Source organism: Telmatherina bonti (genome assembly GCF_933228915.1).
Source record: "Telmatherina bonti genome assembly, chromosome: 15".
Lineage (NCBI taxonomy): Eukaryota > Metazoa > Chordata > Actinopteri > Atheriniformes > Telmatherinidae > Telmatherina > Telmatherina bonti.
This window is the reverse complement of record NC_136613.1, coordinates 3,927,850-3,949,419: the sequence shown is the minus strand read 5'-3', so window position 1 is coordinate 3,949,419 and position 21,570 is coordinate 3,927,850. Positions and strand designations below refer to the sequence as shown.

The window sequence follows — 21,570 nt, the reverse complement described above, 5'->3', positions numbered from 1 at the left end:
AATAGGAGGAAGAAGTCATTGTTACCGCTGTGGAAACAGCAGCGTGAGTCAGTTGGTTGTACAGAAACAGTCTTACTGGGAGCGACGGTCCGTAACGAGGCGAAACCTGGCTGCAGTGTGTGTGTGTGTGTGTGTGTGTGTGTGTGTGTGTGTGTGTGTGTGTGTGAGTGTGTGTGTGTGTGTGTGAGCAGTGATTGATGTGGTTTTCCTCTGCAGTCCCGACAGTGTGGCGTTCAGCCTGAGGACCGTATGCAGGTTATAAGTTAAAACGGCGTGACAACATGGCGGACTCCACCTGACCCCGGTGACCTGCAACACAAAGCTGAAGCTCTTCTTCCGGATTCAGACTCGATCTTCCCGTAAATTCCCAACAAATCTGCTCTGTCCTTCTTGTCAGACAGTAACAGTAGTCTGCGTTGTGGATGACTGGACCTGAACCAGGGCCGTAGCCTCATCGGGCGGACGGTCGTCAGCCGCTTGGGGCGGCGTCTCTGCAGCGACGGCGACGACGAGCGTCCATCCAGACGGGAACAGCAGGACGCATCAGGACAGAAGTTAGCAGACGGCGCCAAAACTCTACATTCTTTTACTTCATAGCGATCATTTCTAGAGGAACCGAAGCGAGCAGAAAGCCGCTGAACCCCGACTGGAGGACATGGTGGCAGAACGTCGGTAAACCGAGGCGAGTCCTGGGTCTGGACTTGCAGCTGGGAAGCGAGCTGCAGATGTCGGCTGTGAAGGTTTGGGCTGAAACTTCTGCTACACGATGTGGAGGTGACGGAGGAGGATCGGCGGGTGGCGATCTGGTGGGAAGTGGATCCATATGCTGCGGTTAGGATGACTTCTAGCTGGACGGGGGGAGTTCTGAGTCGACGCTTTGGGTGACGGGAAGCCGTTGGAGCTGCTGACGGGGGTGATGAGGATCTCGTCATGATCCAGTCTGCATAGTTCTGGACCGGTTGGAGCTGGTGGATGGACATCTGGGAGAAATCAAAGAGGAGGGGGGTGCAGCAATCAATATGTCGCCAGAGATATAGTGATTGTAAGCAGACTGTGATGTTGTTGCTATGGAAACAGAAAGACATTGTGGCCCGAACATGAAGGGAGGGGGAGACTTTGGATGATGATGATGGAACGGTCCGTTCAGTCATGTTTACGGAAGCATCGACTTTTAGTTGCTTCTCTGTGTTAACCACGCCCACCTGACGTATCTGACCAATCAGAGGTCTTACAAGAAGAAAGTTCTGCTGATTCACCAACAGAACCCGCAGTGGATGGAACTGGCCACCCCGCCCACTGGTCCAAGTGCAGGGAGAGGGGTGAACCCAGTAGAGGGGGCGGGGTGGTACCAGTGGGCGGGGTGATCCCAATGAGCGGGGGGTTTTTTTTTTGGTTTTTTTTTTTGTCTTGTCCAGCATTTAAGCAGCAGACTGATGTTCTGGATGCTGTGTTCTGCTGAGCAAATTTATTTTGCCAAGGGGAACTTTTATAGATGTAATGATCCCCTTGTATTTCTTGATTCTTATTTTATTTTTCCATTTGTTTTGGATAATAGCTTGTATTACAGAGTTTATGCTGCTGGACCCGACCGGAAAGGACAGGAAAGGGGCAGAAAGAGAATATAAAAAACAAAAGAAAGAGATCAATGCATACACGTATATGCACATACATACCCACCTACATGTATATACACGCGCACGTACATTATATATATATATCCATACACATACGTACATACATATACATACATACATATGTACACACACATACCCACCCACACACATAAATATATACACCCACACAAGCCAACTCTAGATTCATGGTCCCTGTGGAGAACAAAACCATTGACAATCATGAGGACCAGAAACTAGCAAGTTAAATCAAAAAGACAGAAAGAGAGCTACCTGCTGTTAGTGAATAAACTTGCTGGATGACTCAGTGACTGTGACACATGCAGAACATTCATGCAGAACATTCAGAGTGGAACGTGTTTAGAGAAGAGTGATCATGCCAATGTGACCCCGCCCGCCTACAGCTAGAGGAAGGCCAGGAGAACCCAGAGACCCGGGTAACCGACAGTCACCCCCAGGCACAGACCCCAACCCCCCCACTCCGGAGCCAGCCATGCATCCGCCCAGGAGGTGGCGAAGGAGGTGCCCAACCAGAGTCCCCCGCAGTCAGGGGGAACAGGCCCCAGCAGGCCCAGGCCGGCAAGGGCCGATCCCGCCGGGCACCGGCCACCCAGGGCAGACAGAGCGCAGGCCCCAGGGCCCCAAGAGCCCGAGAGCAGCGGCAGCCAGGTCGCACCCCAGTGCACCACGGCTAGCTTAACATCCTGCATCCTGTCTCTTCTCTGAGATCTCTCCAGCTGGTAAAAGTCGACCAGATGTTGCTGTAAAGGATTCTCCGGGCTGAAAACAAAATAGTCAAATGAAACAAAATATTTTCAAGCGATAGAAAAAGTGTAGCATCACAGTTAGCATCTCCTCATACCGACACATGTAATAACTAGACTTCATGCTTCAGTGCTGTTGGAGCAGGAGCACTCTGGAGATATTTACAATAAGTGGACTGATTGTTCTCTGATTATCTGGCAGGTCTCAGCCATTTTGTTATCTTTCCTCCTTGCTGTGATAGCGGTGGGCCTGCGAGGAGCCTGCATGCTAACTGGGCGTGATCCAGCAGAACATGCTGTTCTGGTAAAGATGAGGTTTCTCTTCATGTTGGTGCAGCAAACATGATTCATTCCTTTCTGATGAACATATGTCTCTGCAGATGTTTCTGTTTTACATGTCAGAGCTCTGATGTCTCCGCTGAATGAAAGTCGATGCCAGGAGCTCCGTCAGGACTGGAACACATGCAGTCAGACTGGAACAGCTGATGCAACCGGATCTCGCCGGTTAGCACGCGCTAACGCGTCGCGTCATCGATTACAGCAATAACGCTTCTGAATGGGATTCCCATTGGAAGTCTGGTGGCTGCCGTCTCCGTGGCAACATGTGAGGCGAGGCAGCTGTTGCCGGGGCGCAGACAGCCTCACCTGTTGCCTTCCAGAACCTGCGTGTGGAGGCTGCGACACATGCGGCGGCCTGTCAGGAGCACGGCGGTTTGGTTTTGCATGCAGCAGTTGGTCACTGTGGTTATTCAAAGCTGGCAATGCGGACTGGGTCTCTGCTGCTGCTGCTGATTTATCCGGACGGCTGTCGGCCGTCTGAACATCCTCGGTGTCACCTTCACCGTCTGCTGGAAGCTCGTCTCGCCGGCTGACGACTCGGTACGTGAGCAGAACCCAAAGCTGGAAGTGTCTGCAGGCTGATCTCACTGCTGCCTGCGGCGCTGGCTCAGCGGCAGGCGTGTGTGTTGCGTCTGCTGGTGTGTGTGTGTGTGTGTGTGGGTGGGTGTGTGTGTGTGTGTGTGGGTGGGTGTGTGTGCGGGGATAATGGCTCCAGCAGGGCTGCATGTTGACCTTTAACCTCTACATGTCTGGAAATGTTGAACAGCAGCCACGCCGGGCGTATCGTGACCTTCCTCCTGCAGTTCGTCCTGAAAGATGAAAATTGCTCACATGCACACATCTCTACCAGTGACATCACTTCCTGTCGCTTTCCTGAGAACGTCCATATCTTCTTCATGTGGTCCATGTTTCCCGTCTGGGTCTTACGTTCGCCGCTCCTGACTTTCATTTTGACCAAAACTTCCGACGTTTTCCGTGAATTTAAAGTGAAATGAACGTTTTAAAGTTCTGAACTGTTGCAGATTGTGTGTGTGGACGTTCCTGCAGGACGGCTTCGATGTAGACGCAGGGTTTCATGTCTGTGTGAACGTCTGGAGCTGAAACATCCAGATGATAAACTCTGGTTGGCTGATAAAGAGGATGATGAAGAGGATTCAGCAGCTCTGATTGGTCCATTTTCATGACTGATGTCAAGAGATCATTGGTTGGCAGCAAACCAATGGGAAGCGTTTGGATAACGTTTAATAATTCGATATATTTACAGGATATGTACATTTTTTGGGATTTATTTGGTATCTTGCATGACATATATATATAAATACGCAGCCGACCTCGTGCCGTTGGTTGGTTCAGGACGTTCATGGAGCTTTGGGTCTGAGTGTTAACATGACACATTCTCTCATTGATGACTTTGCAGCTGTGGTTTCCTCTGAGCTGCATCGTGTAAACCATCCACCACCGGGACACACCGAGACGTGTCCAGACGGGACTTTATTACTCTCAGCATCGCCCCCATGGAAATGAGGCGAAAGGTTTGAGGGCAGTCAGTCGTTCACGGTCGCTTCACGTTATCTTCCTGTGAACAAGCGGCTGCAGAAACACGGCAAGTGTTTTAGTTGGTTCTGGAGCCTCGCCTTCTACTGCATCCTTCTTATGAAACGGGTCAGGATGGAACCACCTGCACCTCCTGGTTTGAGACGTGAAGCTTGTCTGACAGAGATGTAAAACAGATTCCTGTATTAAACCAGATCAGGCATGTCTGGTGAGACGAGAGAAAACGTCTTTATTCATCAGAACTAATAGGATCATTAAATCATGCAACATGTTACTGATGTGTTTTTAATGTGTGATTTATTTATTTTATTTCAAACCGTCCACTTCAAACCGCTGAATTCAGCGTCTCCTCCAAGAGGTTTAACTATGTCATGTTGCCAGACCCGACCACCGTTGGCAGGGCGGAGGACACGGTTATCCAGAAAAAACCTGCTTTCATGGGTAAAACTGAATTATCCAATAATGAAGAAATAATGTTAACAAAAAGGAAAAGATTTAAATATCCAAACAGTAAAGGACAGGGCTGTGACGATACGCTTTTGTCCCGATTTGATTCCAAATTTCTGGGTGCGGATTCTTTTTAAATTGTGATTCTCAAAATTATTCAATATTGCTGATTTTTGTAGATTAAAAACAAAAAATAATGTATAAAACTTTTTTTAGCCCATAATTTTTATTGATTTTAGGCAGGAGAAAACAACCCAGCAGCTATACCATTGTTCTGCTGCTATAATGCACAGGAAGACAAGTAAAAAAGATCAATAAAACCAATAAAAACGACTAAAATTTTATGGTGGAATAATTTTATTTAAGTGAAAAAAAAATTTAAATTGTGAAACAAAAAATCCAGATTTTCAACTAGAACAATGCTGTAAAATATGAATATAAATAAAACAGAATAACCAATAAATCAACTCATATTTTATTCCCAATAGAACATAAACAGCATGCCTAAAGCTGGCTATGCTTGCTAGCTTCCTGTTTACATGAAACTGCATCATGTAGCGAGCTAGCGTAGTGAGCTAGCGTAGCGAGCGCTAAGCTAAGCTTCGAGCTTCTTTCTAGTTTAATTTCAGCTCAAACGTGAAAATATAAAATAAGAACTAAATATTTTCCTTAACTTATCTCTGCTAGCATAGAAGTAGATTAGCGCTGCTAAGCTCTATGTAGCTTCATGCTATTATCAGGTTTACAGCGATACACAGGGGGACAAAGTGTTTTCTACAATTCTGCAGCTACAAGTCAATATTTTTAAAGGCTGAATATTTAGAAACTACTTTCATATTTGTCAGAACTGCAGTGAAATATTCAGGTGGAGGAGAGCGGCCAATGCAGGTTTTTCAATAAAATGACAACAATAATCACTTTGCACAATATTATCTTCTATCCCAATCATTTCTGGGACAATTAATGGCATGGCAGATATTTCTTAGTGACCGGCTTAATAGAAAGACCACCAGTCGAACCCTCTCAGCTGAGGCTCAGACCAGCGGCTCTGAGGCCGCAGTGCTAACCACGCCGCCACCATGCTGAGAAAAAAGAGAAATGTCCTGATGTCATCCTGCTGATGAAGATGATGACGATGAAGGCTTTATTTCTACCATTTCTGCTTCTGAAGCATCTGAGTGACGGTGGACTTTAACCTTCCGCCGAGACAACCACGGAACGACACACGTCTTCATTGCAGCGATGGTTAGCAGATGTCTGGCTGGTTCGGACGACGCCATGCGAACCAAGGCGGTCGGCTCCTGTTTGCTGCTCTCAGCCACATGCTGCTGCAATCACTGCTGCGCTGCTACTGTCCACACAGCTGGGTGTGTGTGTTCAGCATCTGCGACGACGAAAACACATGTTGGATCAAAGGTGTGTTTCAGACCACAACAAATCATGCCTGGTTTTACTGTTTGGCTGGAAGAGGGTTAATCTGTGGAGGTTTATGAAAATGAAAACAGCGTTAACAAGATCTCATCAGATGTAACGGCAGTTCCACACACACCATGTCTGCAGTACAACGCACTTATTACTGCAGGTTTTACTTGTTTCTGCTCATTAAAATACAAAACATGTTTCCCACAGAAAGCCCAGATTCACTGCAGCGTTGAACAAGACCGGGAAAAACCAGGAAAAACTCACATTTCCATCCCATTAGGGATGAAAAATCTGGATTTTTTGCTTCACAATTTTAAAATGGATTTTTTTTTTAATTAAAAAAATGTATATTTTTTCAAATAAATAAAAAAATCCATTATAAAACCTTTGTAATTTTTTTTTTAATTGATTTTTTTCACACCAGGTTGTTTGTTCCTCATTCAAAACAAGAAAAATGACGAGCAAAAAAGTTTTATACTTTTTTTTTTTTGTTTTTAATCTATAAAAATCACTAATATTGAAGAATTGTGAGAATCGCAAATTAAATCAAATCGGCATCCAAAAAAATCGGAATCAAGTCGAGTCCGGACAAATATCGTCACAGCACTACAAAACATTAAACTTTACTGCATTTTATTACTTTAAATGTCAGAAACATCCTCATGACTCACTTTAAATTTCCCTCAAAATATTTTAGAAATTATTTCAAACTGAATTCTTTCACATCCGCAACTTCTTTTACGCACAATGTATAAATTGACACAATTTATACATCATAATGTGTCCATTTTCTGCTTCTTTCGGCCAATGTGGCTGAGGTGTGGCAGGTCTCATGGTTACCTCTCAAAGCGCCCGCTGGCTCCGTGACCTCCACTACTCGGTTTTCTCCTCAGGTGTTTTACTCGCCATGAAACCCGACTGAACATCAGAATCATACAGAGAACTGTGTGTTCTTCTGCTTCCCAAACTTCAGGAAGGTTTTGGAAACGACTTTGTGACGTTTGTTTGAAATCAACTGAACTCTAATTCTGCGGTGGCGTCCGAGGGAAGGCGCCGCCGTCACGGCAACATTAACAGTCAGGCTCTGTGCGTCGCATTGGAATCACCATAGCAACCAGTTGCACAGCCGCTCCTTCCTGGTTTCCATCAGCCGATCTCAGCACAGATAAAAGAGTTTTAATCTTTCACAAGAGAAATAAAAGGAACTGTGGCGCCTCGTGAAGTTTTCAGCAGGAAGACGCTGGAGACGTGCAGTCCCGCTGGAGACATGAGGTCCTGTTGGAGACATGTTGGCGTGTTACGGCCTTTCAGTGTCGCTTTGAGACAAGACAATTCTGAGTTTCAGTCCAGTTCTGCAGATGAAGGCGGAGAAGAGACCTGCCTAACTGCTGAAAGACAAACCAGAGAAATGTTCGTCGTCAGGCTTCAGAAGACGCTTTTCTCTGTAACCCTGACGAACACGTTTAACCTCAGAAGTTAAAGCTTTAAACTGTCGCTGTGTCATCGCAGTTCGCCGACATCACCACAGTTCGCCGACATCACCACAGTTCGCCGACATCGCCGCAGTTCACCAATGTCGCCACAGTTCGCCGACATCACCACAGTTCACAAAGGTCGCCACAGTTCGCCGATGTTGCCACTGTTCTCCAGCGTCGCCGCGGTTAGCCGACATCGCCACAGTTCGCCGACGTTGCCGCAGTTCGTAAACATCCCCGCAGTTTGTCAACATCGCCACAGTTCTCCAACATCACCGCGGTTAGCCGACATCGCCGCAGTTTGCCTCGTATCTGCTGAAAGATTTAATGTTTGGAGTGGAAGTGGGAAACGAAGCGTAAACAAGCTAAAAAAGTTTAATCAGGTGTTGAAATGTTGGGATGGTTGGGATGGTCTGGACGCCCCAGACTTTCAAACAATAATTATAATTTTTTTATTTTAAAAGTTGTATTGATCTCTTAAACGAACTGAATATTTAGAGTCAGCACTGAATGGTTTCCACATTCCAAATATGTTAAAGAATCTGTTTATCTGTAAGTGTGATATTCTTGGTTTATTCTGTTTGGCTCTTCCTACTTCTGAAAGCTTTGATCAGTGATGCAGAACCACATCAGATGTTTGAAATCAGTCCTTTGTCTTTCACGTCCTGAACAGGACTTGTGAGTTCTATCAGTTACGTTGTCATGGTGATGAAATCATGTTTTATGTCCTGAACAGGACCTGTGAGTTTTGGTGTTGTAAATGTACAACGCCGTCTCCTTGGTGGACTCCTGCGTTGTTGCTTCATTTTGAACTCTTCAGGCACCGTCTTAGACATAACATCGTACGAGATGCTGGCTCAGTCGCTGGCAGTACAGTCATAGAGTAGAAGTAGAGTAGTAGTAGTGTAGAAGTAGAGTAGTAGTAGTGTAGAAGTAGTGTAGTAGTCGAGTAGAAGTAGAGTAGAATCAGAGTAGTAGTAGTAGTAGTAGAGTCAAAGTAGTGTTGTAGTATAGAAGTAAAGTAGAATCAGAGTAGTAGTAGTACAGTAGAAGTAGTGTAGAATAGAGTAGTAGTAGTGTAGAATCAGAGTAGTAGTAGAATAGAAGTAGTGTAATAGTAGAGTAGCAGTAGTGTTGAATCAGAGTAGTAGTAGTAGTACAGTAGAAGTAGAGTATTAGCAGTGTAGAAGTAGAGTAGAAGTATAGTAGTAGTAGTGTAGAAGTAGACTAGAAGTATAGTAGTAGTAGTGTAGAAGTAACGTAATAGTAGAGTAGTAGTAGCGTAAAAGTATAGTAGTAGCGTAGAAGTAGAGTAGAAGTAGAGTAATAGTAGAGTAGTAGTAGCGTAGAAGTAGAGTAGTAGTAGCATAGCAGAAGTGGAGTAGTAGTAGTGTAGAAGTAGAAGTAGAGTAGTAGTAGTGTAGAAGTAGACTAGAAGTAGAGTAGTAGTGTAGAAGTAACGTAATAGTAGAGTAGTAGTAGCGTAGAAGTAGACTAGTAGTAGTGTAGAAGTAGAGCAGTAGTAGTGTAGAAGTAGAGCAGAAGTGGAGTAGTAGTAGTGTAGAAGTAGAGCAGTAGTAGTGTAGAAGTAGAGTAAGTGTGTACTTTTACACACAGCTGCTGGCAATGGAAGCTGCTGACCATCATGAAGCTGTTTTATGGAGATAAAGCAGCAAACTTCATGCGACCACAACCAGCTGTATGTGTTCTGCAGATGAAGATGTTCGCTTTATGGACTCTTAACGGTCAGTCCACGTACAAACACAGCTGACAGTTTTCAGCGCGGTCGTAAATGTAAAAAGGTGCTTGTACAGGTGTCTGGTCAGACAGTTTTTCTCATTTGCATAATCCTGTTATCTCATTTGCATTTATTCTGTTTTCCTGGTGAGCTACAGGAGGACAGGCAGAATTAACGGTAATCCACTCAAGATATTTTAACATGGAAATTTCTCTCATTTCCTTTTTGCTTTTTTATTTTTAAAGACCGACAACCTGAGGCGTCCACAAACTCCACTGCAGGTAGATGCACCTGTTAGTGTAAACACCTGTTCTACATGCACAGGTAGATCCATAAACATGGCAGGACTTTTACTTTATGTCACTTGGATTATACACCCGTGCTTAGCAGCTAGGCTAAATAAGATTTAGCTTAGTTTAGCAGCTAACTTCCCATCTACCTGGCACAATCAGATTGTCTTTTATCAAAGACAAAACTGGGCATACGAGATTTAGCCTAGATTCTATTTAGCCTAATTTAGCAGCTAAGCTAAGTTAGGTTGAACCATAGCTGTGAGTTTAGGCTAGCAAACTAACCTATTCTTTATGCATAAGTAAAATTCTTGTGATGTAATATGATTGTTAATATTGTATCTAAATTTAACATTCTGCTCCAGTTTTTTTTTCTTTTATGTTTTCACTGTTTTCATTTTCTTTCCCACTAATTCTAAATGAATTGAAGTTGTTAAGCGGTAAATATAAGAAATAAAGTTAACTTAAGCTAACAGCTTAAATCCCACAGGGACTGGTATATTAGCTGTTTCAGTTAGCTAGCAGCTAGCTAGCTAGCAGCTAACTTAGCTTTTAGTACTTTAGCTGATGACTGTAAAGGTGGAACTCTCTACATATAAATGTGTAATAAACATTTGCTAAGTTTACATGGGAGTTTTAATTCCAGTTTAATTCCGAATAAAAGTTCATTCTGCTTTAAACTGATGAAAAACAACCATGTAAACACTTAATTCCTTATGCCGATTTCTATTCGGAATTAAACTTAATTCTCATGTAAGTGGCTTGTTTATTCGCATTTTAAGTTACAACTGAAAAGACGAGAAGCAGGGAACGAAATTTGTTTATTTGTGGTATATGTCATTCGTCACGTGCACCCTCTGTCCAATCAGAACCCTTCCCAACCCGCCGCTCTGAAGAGGACGTGTTTCATTCAGAATTATTATTTTCATGTAAACTTGGAGAATACGTTAAATCCGAATGATTTAAATTTGAACTATTAATTTAAAATTAAAAAACATCATGTTACAGTACCCAATTGTATTGAAGTTTTTAAATCGTGTATTTGTACAGAAACATCACCGACAGCTTCCTGTGTGTTGTAGAAATGACTAAAGCTGGTTCCTCTTGGAGTTTTTCCGTCCTTCCCTCCACACACACTTCCTCTGATCGGATATGTGTTAAATGTTGGAGGAAAAGCTGCTGCAGACTTTGACTTTGGTTCCTTTTTGATTTATTTTAAGACGCAGGAGCATTTTTTCTGCGTAAATGTTTATAGAAAGCCGTAAAACCGTCTCTGGCATCGTCACAGGGGATCAGCTTCCTTGCTGTAAAAGGCTCGAAGATTTCAACAGGTTTCATACAGAAATACCCAGAATGAGGCTGAATGCTAAGTGGACACCGACACTCGTGTCCGTTTTTCGTAGCTTTCAGTCGTAGCATTTAGGCATGCACCAATACCGATACCGATGCATGGTTCGATACCAAGCGTTTGTACTCGTACTTGGTATTAATTGAAGTGTACCGATACCACATTAGTCAAGCCAGTGCAGATGTGCTTGATGCTTCGGACATGTTTTAAAAGAAATAAATGCCTTATATGTTAAAATGCGACGTTTTTGTTTTTTTCCACTGTTTTTTGTAGCGTAGCTTTCAGTCGTAGCATTAGCATGATGGTCCCACATGCACAGTGGCGATCCGTCTTGCAGTGGGAACTTCTTACCTAAAGACTGGACCATTCTAAAATGGTTGTAGGGATAAATTACTAATTTTGTGGCAAACCGACGTCACCTAGTGGCGGCAGGAAGACTTTACAAACTGGTTAAAACACATTTTATTCTCAGAAGTTTTATTTGTATTTTATGATGATTATCATATTCAATTATCATCACAATTTAGATTTATTTGGACTCTTTTATCTATATTCAACTAGAATAATGGAATAAGAATTTTTTCTATTTATAAAGTGTACAAATTCAGATAAAAGCTAGTGATAAGGCAGAATTTGACTCAGCACTGCAGCATTTTCTTATATTACATTAAATGTGGACAAATTTCATTTAGCAATCAGGTTAGCGTCTCTGTTTCCTCAACGTGTCCTAAATGAAAGAAGAATACGGCGTCTAGTTCTAAAAATACACAACTTTTTGATGCAGTTTGAAGACTGGTGGTTTTGAGGATGAAGCCTGGATTTTCAGCTTCATGAGAGAAATGACATTTTAGAGCACAATGAGGACGGTGACTCAGCACTTTCCACTCCAAGCGTTTCATCGCGCTTTTGGCCGTGTTTCATCCAAACGCCACAAGACGGAGCATCGAAAACAGAATCATTATCATGTAGCATCAGACGCAGCGATGCAGCAATCTGACCAGACTTCTTCCCCTCAAACAGCTTCCTGGTTCCTGCGGTGCAGCAGTGAAAACGGTTCCCTTCTTAAACGGCTTCCTGCCGCAGGTTTAGCGGTGCAGCAGTGAAAACGGTCCCCCTCTCAAACGGCTTCCTGTTGCAGGTTTAGCGGTGCAGCAGTGAAAACGGTCCCCCTCTCAAACGGCTTCCTGTTGCAGGTTTAGCGGTGCAGCAGTGAAAACGGTCCCCCTCTCAAACGGCTTCCTGTTGCAGGTTTAGCAGTGCAGCAGTGAAAACGGTTCCCCTCTCAAACGGCTTCCTGCTGCAGGTTTAGCAGTGCAGCAGTGAAAAAGGTCCCCCTCTCAAATGGCTTCCTGTTACAGGTTTAGCGGTGCAGCAGTGAAAAAGGTCCCCCTCTCAAACGGCTTCCTGTTGCAGGTTTAGTGGTGCAGCAGTGAAAACGGTCCCCCTCTCAAACGGCTTCCTGCCGCAGGTTTAGCGGTGCAGCAGTGAAAACGGTCCCCCTCACACGGCTTCCTGTTCCCAGCATTGTTCACGTTGTTTTAACTGATGTTTGGTGAATAAATATAAACATGGAAGGAATTTCCACATCATGTCAAACATGGAACCATGTAGCTTCTTGTCTGACTGCGATGGACTGGTCACCTGTCCAGGGGGCACCTGCGACTTGTGAAGCCAGCACCTGGTGGCCATCTGTGGATCTTCACTCTGCACTGGACTCACCTGACAGCCTCAGCAGGTCGGGTGGATTTATTTACATTTCTACCTGTTGGACGTGTCGAAACCGAAGCTGACTCATCGGTTTGTTGGTGTTTTGTGAATAAAAACCAAGACGAAACATGGAGTTTATGAAAAGAAGAGCCGGTGTCTCTCGACCCCTCTCTCTCTCTCTGTCTGATTGTGCTGACTTGCTGTTCGGACTGAGGAATGTGTGTGAAACCCTGTCCTGGCCGCCCGACACACACAGCAGGATGAGGACATTTGGGCTTGTTTTCTGCTGAGAGGGGTAGAGAGACATTAACACCAACAGGAGAGAGAGAGATTTCACAACATGACAGACGGATGACCAGATGAAGCGAGAGGGAAAAGACTGAGGGATGAAAACTTGTCCCGATCAAAGCCGAGTCAGTCGAATAAAGAAAAGCACAAAGATGAAAATAAAAACATATTTAGTAGTTTGGTGAATAAGATGTGAGATGGAGGAGGTTCTGAGGGACCATCTGGAATGGACAAGAGAAGAAGAAGCATGTACGTGCGCTCGCACAGGAATGTTGATCAGATAATGGGATTAATGCAGAATTTCTCTCTCCAGGGTCCTTCAGGACAGAAGGCATAAAGGCATCTGATGTCCTGCCTGTGTTAAAGGAGAAAGTTGCCTTCGTGTCAGGTGGGTAAAATGTTTACAAACAATAATCTGCAAATACAAAAGAAAAGCAATATTTGAGAAAAATTAAGTTAAAATATATTCCCACTATTTAAGATCCTCCATCGCCAGTTTATAATGTAGAGAGATTAGAGAATCAGAAGGAATCTCTGTATGCTGAGGCTAGCCTAGATGCTGGTGATGTTCTGCATTAACAGCAGACATGATTTTCTACTGGAAACCAGTGCATGGACTCAGGAAGCTTCCAGAAACCAGTTTGAACCCAGTTCAGGCTGAAATCCACACATGCAGGTTAAAGCTCCATCATATGTGAAGAGGATCCAGAAACACGCCGTCTTCTCTGGACCAAAGCTCATTTAAAATGTTCTGAGTGGAAACCTGGATGAAGATGTGGAATAGTTTGTGGACAGCATGGACGGCGTGTCCTGCAGACTAAAGAGGAGAGGGAGCATCCAGCTTGTTATCAGCCTGCATCTCTGATGGGATGGGGTTGCATTAGTGCCGATGGCGTGGGCAGCTTCCACATCTGGGAAGCTCCATCAATGCTGGAACATCTGCTCCCATCCAGACAACGTCTCTTTCAGGGAAGACCTTCCACCATGCTGGACCACATCCTGATGGTGGAACAGGAGAACTGGTCCAGCGGGACCATGCTGAACCACATCCTGATGGTGGAACAGGAGAACTGGTCCAGCAGGACCATGCTGAACCACATCCTGATGGTGGAACAGGAGAACTGGTCCAGCAGGACCACACTGAAACACATCCTGATGGTGGAACAGGAGAACTGGTCCAGCAGGACCATGCTGAACCACATCCTGATGGTGGAACAGGAGAACTGGTCCAGCAGGACCATGCTGAACCACATCCTGATGGTGGAACAGGAGAACTGGTCCAGCGGGACCACATCCTGATGGTGGAACAGGAGAACTGGTCCAGCAGGACCATGCTGAACCACATCCTGATGGTGGAACAGGAGAACTGGTCCAGCAGGACCACGCTGAACCACATCCTGATGGTGGAACAGGAGAACTGGTCCAGCAGGACCATGCTGAACCACATCCTGATGGTGGAACAGGAGAACTGGTCCAGCAGGACCATGCTGAACCACATCCTGATGGTGAAACAGGAGAACTGGTCCAGCAGGACCATGCTGAACCACATCCTGATGGTGGAACAGGAGAACTGGTCCAGCAGGACCACGCTGAACCACATCCTGATGGTGGAACAGGAGAACTGGTCCAGCGGGACCATGCTGAACCACATCCTGATGGTGGAACAGGAGAACTGGTCCAGCGGGACCATGCTGGACCACATCCTGATGGTGGAACAGGAGAACTGGTCCAGCGGGACCATGCTGGACCACATCCTGATGGTGGAACAGGAGAACTGGTCTGCTGCAGTCCACACATGGAGCCATGTGAGCCACACATGTGCATGTGAACCACAGCCATGTATGTGAAATCATCAAATATCAGGATCCTACCTTTACAGAGAAACCATGTTTTCCACATATACATGTGGTTCACATGTGCATTCAACATGTTTGCACATATATCATGTTTGATGCATGTTACATGTGAACCATTTGTACAACATTTACATGTGAATGCCAGACGTGTAAATTGCATGTGGTTTACATATGAAGAACATGTGAATGATGTGGTTGACTTGTAATAAATCTCATGAACATACACATGTTCCTAATGTTCTTCACATGATTTACTAGAAGATAAAATGAAAATAACATCATTTTGCGTTTGCTATTTCCAGAGCAAATTTTAACATGTGAAGAATATGAAACACATGTGAAAGACAAAGCCCTACCTCCCCCCACCAAGCCTCCTTTCCTGTTGGTGGAAATAAGCTCCAGTCAGAAAACACAACATGACACAGCTGGTTGCTGAAGAATAGGCGTTGTGGGAGCGCTGCCCCCTGGTGGACAGGAGGACTCAGACATCCTGGACATGTCTCACGCATCCCGTTGGACAGGAACTGCTTTCCAGACGTTATAAAAATGGCTTATGGTGCATGTTTTTATCAAAGCTGAGCTACATGCTAACATGTTGAATATGTGTTTCCAGGTGGGCGAGATAAAAGAGGAGGACCAATCCTGACATTTCCTGCCAGAAGCAACCACGACCGAATAAAACAGGAGGACCTGAGGAGGCTGGTCACCTACCTGTCCACTGTGCCCAGGTAACACAAGCAGGTGTCTCTGTACTCCACCCAGTGTGGTCCAGCCCTGCAGCAGCAGCATGGTGGTCTGGCTGCTGTGTTCCACTGAGCACGTCTGCTTCACCAAGAGGAGCTTTAGAGATATAATGATCCCCTCCATGGTCTGAATTCTTGTTTTATTTTTCTGTTTGTTTAGATTAAATGTTCATATTCTAGAATAGACGAGAGGACGACTCACTTCCCCCCCCCAGGAGGACAAAGCCAACAACTGTGAGGAGCACCAGAGATAAAGAAGCTAAATATAAACCATGTATTTGAGCTAAAAGCAGAAAGACAGAAAGAAAACTACCAGCTGTTGGTGAATAAACCTGCAGGACGACTCGGTGTCACATGCAGAACATAACGTGCTCCAACATACAGCACGTGGCTCTGCCTACTCAATGTAGTCCCGCCTACACAATATGGCTCCACCTACATACGGTGGCCCCGCCCATACACTGTGGCCCCGCCCACACCGTGTAGCTCCGCCTAAACAATTTCGTCCCACCTATTCAATGTGGCCCTGCCTACACAATGTGGCCCCACCTACATAATGTGGCCCCGCCCATACACTGTGGCTCCACCTACATAGTGTGGCCCCGCCCATACACCGTGGCCCTGCCTACTTAATGTGGCCCCACCTACATAATGTGGCCCCGCCCATACACTGTGGCTCCACCTACATAGTGTGGCCCCGCCCATACACCGTGGCCCTGCCTACTTAATGTGGCCCCACCTACATAATGTGACCCCGCCCATACACTGTGGCCCTGCCTACAGAAAGGTCAGAGGCTAGTATAACCCCCAGATCCGGGCCATCTGCAGTAACCCCCGAGCAGAGACCCTACCAGCTTCACATGAGCAGGAGGTCTGTATTGAGTCTGAAGAGGGGAGAAGTGGAGGGTAGAGTACGTCTGGAGTGCCTCAGCACTGCCCCGGCTGCAGAATCAAACACTCCTTTGTTCTCCGTCTCGGCAGCAGATGGAGAGCAGCGTCTGATTTGCATGGCGGTGGAAGCAGTGGTGTTTGATGCAGTCTGAGGATGCTGCAGGGAGAAGTGATCATGGATCAGTCTCAGCCGTGTCACTTCCTGATGCAGCTCCTCGCTGATGATGAAAGGACATCTTCATCATCTTATCAGCAGAAACATTAAAGCAGCAGGACACCATCTTAAAGACAATCTCAAGCTGTATGTTCTGTGAAATTCTGCTGCAGGTTCCTGCTGATGTTTCTTCTGCTGAATGACGCACGAGTCCTGAAACGGGAGCAGGTGGATCTAGGTCCTCACACGCAGCCGCTGATGCCGTAAAAGTACTAAACGCACAACCATCAGGCTGCTGGAAGCAGGTCGGCCCAGACAGGAGCTAAAGTCACTGCTTTCATCACCAGCGGCCCTGCTCCCGGCTCTTCCCTGTGGTCCGGTTGCTGTGGTCCAGAAGGTCCAGTTGTTGTGGTCCGGTCGCTGCAGTCCGGTTGCTGTGGTCCGGTCGGCTCCCGGTGCAGACCGGGTGTTTCTTACGTTTCCTCGCCGGCTTCTCTGTGCAGCGACATGCTAACGGATGAGAAATGCTTTATGAATAAAGTTTGATTTGATGCTGAATCGTGGCACATTTACGATCTCCAGTGAAGTTCGGTCCCTACTGGACCACAGCAACCGGACTACAGAGACCAGACCACAGTAAGCAGACCAGTTGATATCCAGTTGCTAGCATGTGACGCGGCGACATCAGCCGTTACGTGACGCTCAAGGCTCGATAAACATAAAGTTTCTGAGCCTCAGGACGCTGCAGGACAACGGCGGCTAGAGAAACGTCCAAAGTAAATGTCGACTTGGCGTCACAGCAGGTCAGAAATGTGTAAAGTGCTGCCCTAAAGGTGATCTGGAACTTTCTGCTGAAAAGGAGAATAAAACTGAATCATATTAACTCAGAAATATTCCTCCTTCATCTCTGCAGCCCGGCCGGATTGCAGCAGGAGATCCAGGCTGACATGAGCATTAATAAGGCAGCAGGAGGTCTGCCTCCTCATCCTCAGCATGGAGAGCTGAGAGGCCAGAAATCTCACCGTATGACCTCCTGCAGGTCCTCGACCCAACATTTCCCAACCCCTCCAGAACCAGAACTCCTGGTTTTAAACATAGAGCAAGAGTTTGACCTTTAACCTGCCATCACTGTCTTCCACATCATCTTCAGCAACCAAAAGCTCCTTTGCTCTGAACGAACGCAGAGGTTTGTCAGGATGCAACCGAGTCAGTCTTCAGTCCAAGGGAAGACGTTTAGCTGGTTCTGGTGAGGATCCGTTCCTCCATCTGACCCGTCGAGGTCCTGGTTCTGGTGAGGATACGTCCCTCCATCTGATCTATTTCCACTGATCTTGGTTCATCGTTTTTTGAGTCAAGTGATCTAAACCCTGTCGGGCATCTTGACGTTTCCATGGAGACCATTTCAGATGAGACTTCGGCCAACAGCTAATGGATCAGGTGAAGGTCTCAAGCCCTGGTTCAGGTCTTTGCTGGATTTTGGATCCTGACTCTTCTTCATTTGTCCTCCACTTGTCCAGTTTCTGCCTCTATGCAGAGATGTGACAAATTTCCAGCTAACGGGTAATAGCTAACACCTAACAACTAACAGCTAATGACAAAAGACTAACAGCTAACGACTAACAGTTAATGACTAACAGCTAATGACTAAGGACTAACAGCTAATGACTAACAGCTAATGGCCTAAGGACTAACAGCTAACGACTAACAGCTAATGACTAAGGACTAACAGCTAACGACTAACAGCTATTGACAAAGGACGAACAGCTAACGACTAACAGCTAATGACTAACAGCTAACAGCTAATGACTAAGAACTAACAGCTAACGACTAACAGCTAATGACTAGGGACTAACAGCTAACGACTAACAGCTAATGTCTAAGGACTAACAGCTAACAGCTTACAGCTAATGACTAAGGACTAACAGCTAACAGCTTACAGCTAATGACTAGGGACTAACAGCTAATGACTAACAGCTAATGACCAACAGCTACCAACTAACAGCTAACGGCTTACAGCTAATGAATAAGGACTAACAGCTAACAGCTTACAGCTAATGACTAAGGACTAACAGCTAACAGCTTTCAGCTAATGACTAAGGACTAACAGCTAATGACTAAGGACTAACAGCTAATGACTAACAGCTAATGACCAACAGCTACCGGCTAACAGCTAACGACTTACAGCTAATGACTAAGGACTAACAGCTAACAATTAACAGCTAATGACTAACGACTAACAGCTAACGACTTACAGCTAATGACTAAGGACTAACAGCTAACAATTAACAGCTAATGACTAACGACTAACAGCTAACGACTAACAACTAACAGCCAGCAGGTTTTCCAGGCTTTTAAATCTTGTCCAGGAGGTTTAAATCCAGACACAACAGTTCATGAAATGTGTCGTAATGGGGTCAAAATGATTCCTGATTTCATTTGAAGAGCCGACAGAAATGATCCCAACTGAACAGTTTCTGGTAGATAAAGACCGCTCTGTGTGTTTGGACACTCCTCGGTGATGAAGGATGAAATTGGACGTCTGGGAAAATCATTTCTCAGCTCCGGATGAATCATCCTGGTCTGTTATTCAGACGTGTCGTTTGTGCAGTGCAGCCGGTGCTTTGGGATGACTCACTGCGACCTTCATTCTGAAACGTTCAGCAGGTTTTTCTTTCATTAACTGCACCTCAGCTGATCAATGCCATCTGCTGAACCAGAACATGAACAGCTGCATTTGTTTAGAAACTCAAATGTGACAGAAAGTGAAAAATGTTCTATCGGCGAGGAAATCAAGGCTTCCAGGACTCCAGCTGAGCTGTCTCTCTCCCAACAGCGAGGATGTTTGCAAACGAGGGTTCACCGTCATCATCGACATGCGGGGCTCGAAGTGGGAGCTGATCAAGCCTCTGCTGAAGACTCTGCAGGAGTATTTCCCGGCCGAGATCTGCGTGGCGCTCATCATCAAACCCGACAACTTCTGGCAGAAACAGAAGACTAACTTCGGCAGTGCAAAGTTCTCATTCGAGGTCAGAAAAAATGAGTTTTATAGTTTTTCATCCTTCTGTGTGTCATTAGTTGTATATTATCATTGTCATTAACTCATCTCATTCAACTCTTCTGTAGTCTGCACGTCTCCAAGCGGTATCGATATGACTCGATGTCTCCGAGCGGTATCGGTACGACTCTATATCCCCGAGCGGTGTCGGTACGACTCGATGTCTCCGAGCGGTGTCGGTACGACTCGATGTCTCCGAGCGGTGTCGGTACGACTCTATATCCCCGAGCGGTGTCGGTACGACTCGATGTCTCCGAGCGGTGTCGGTACGACTCGATGTCTCCGAGCGGTGTCGGTACGACTCTATATCCCCGAGCGGTGTCGGTACGACTCGATGTCTCCGAGCGGTGTCGGTACGACTCTATATCCCCGAGCGGTGTCGGTACGACTCGATGTCTCTGAGCGGTATCGGTACGACTCTATATCCCCGAGCGGTGTCGGAACGACTCGATGTCTCCGAGCGGTGTCGGTACGACTCGATGTCTCCGAGCGGTATCGGTACGACTCTATATCCCCGAGCGGTGTCGGTACGACTCGATGTCTCCGAGCGGTGTCGGTACGACTCTATATCCCCGAGCGGTGTCGGTACGACTCGATGTCTCCGAGCGGTATCGGTACGACTCGATGTCTCAGAGCGGTATCGGTACGACTCTATATCCCCGAGCGGTGTCGGTACGACTCGATGTCTCCGAGCGGTGTCGGTACGACTCTATATCCCCGAGCGGTGTCGGTACGACTCGATGTCTCCGAGCGGTGTCGGTACGACTCTATATCCCCGAGCGGTGTCGGAACGACTCGATGTCTCAGAGCGGTATCGGTACGACTCTATATCCCCGAGCGGTGTCGGTACGACTCGATGTCTCCGAGCGGTGTCGGTACGACTCTATATCCCCGAGCGGTGTCGGTACGACTCGATGTCTCCGAGCGGTGTCGGTACGACTCTATATCCCCGAGCGGTGTCGGTACGACTCGATGTCTCCGAGCGGTGTCGGTACGACTCTATATCCCCGAGCGGTGTCGGAACGACTCTATATCCCCGAGCGGTGTCGGAACGACTCTATATCCCCGAGCGGTGTCGGTACGACTCGATGTCTCCGAGCGGTGTCGGTACGACTCGATGTCTCCGAGCGGTGTCGGAACGACTCGATGTCTCAGAGCGGTATCGGTACGACTCTATATCCCCGAGCGGTGTCGGAACGACTCGATGTCTCCGAGCGGTGTCGGTACGACTCGATGTCTCCGAGCGGTGTCGGTAAGACTCGATGTCTCCGAGCGGTGTCGGTACGACTCTATATCCCCGAGCGGTGTCGGTACGACTCTATATCCCCGAGCGGTGTCGGTACGACTCTATATCCCCGAGCGGTGTCGGTACGACTCTATATCCCCGAGCGGTGTCGGAACGACTCTATATCCCCGAGCGGTGTCGGTACGACTCGATGTCTCCGAGCGGTGTCGGTACGACTCGATGTCTCCGAGCGGTGTCGGTACGACTCTATATCCCCGAGCGGTGTCGGTACGACTCTATATCCCCGAGCGGTGTCGGAACGACTCTATATCCCCGAGCGGTGTCGGTACGACTCGATGTCTCCGAGCGGTGTCGGTACGACTCTATATCCCCGAGCGGTGTCGGTACGACTCTATATCCCCGAGCGGTGTCGGTACGACTCTATATCCCCGAGCGGTGTCGGAACGACTCTATATCCCCGAGCGGTGTCGGAACGACTCTATATCCCCGAGCGGTGTCGGTACGACTCGATGTCTCCGAGCGGTGTCGGTACGACTCGATGTCTCCGAGCGGTGTCGGTACGACTCTATATCCCCGAGCGGTGTCGGTACGACTCGATGTCTCCGAGCGGTGTCGGTACGAC

At 46.6% G+C, this 21,570-nt stretch overlaps 1 protein-coding gene across 1 annotated transcript in view; it reads left to right on the top strand.

Moving 5' to 3' along the window:
• Positions 1 to 21,570, top strand: part of LOC306766509 (kalirin-like) — a gene marked incomplete at both ends in the record, with an annotated part of 71,296 nt that overhangs the window by 37,701 nt on the left and 12,025 nt on the right. The window contains 3 exons of the mRNA XM_079254289.1: positions 13,317 to 13,391; positions 15,473 to 15,587; positions 19,481 to 19,673. Coding sequence (XP_079110415.1) covers positions 13,317 to 13,391; positions 15,473 to 15,587; positions 19,481 to 19,673 — 383 coding nt within the window. The remainder of the gene's footprint in view (positions 1 to 13,316; positions 13,392 to 15,472; positions 15,588 to 19,480; positions 19,674 to 21,570) is intronic.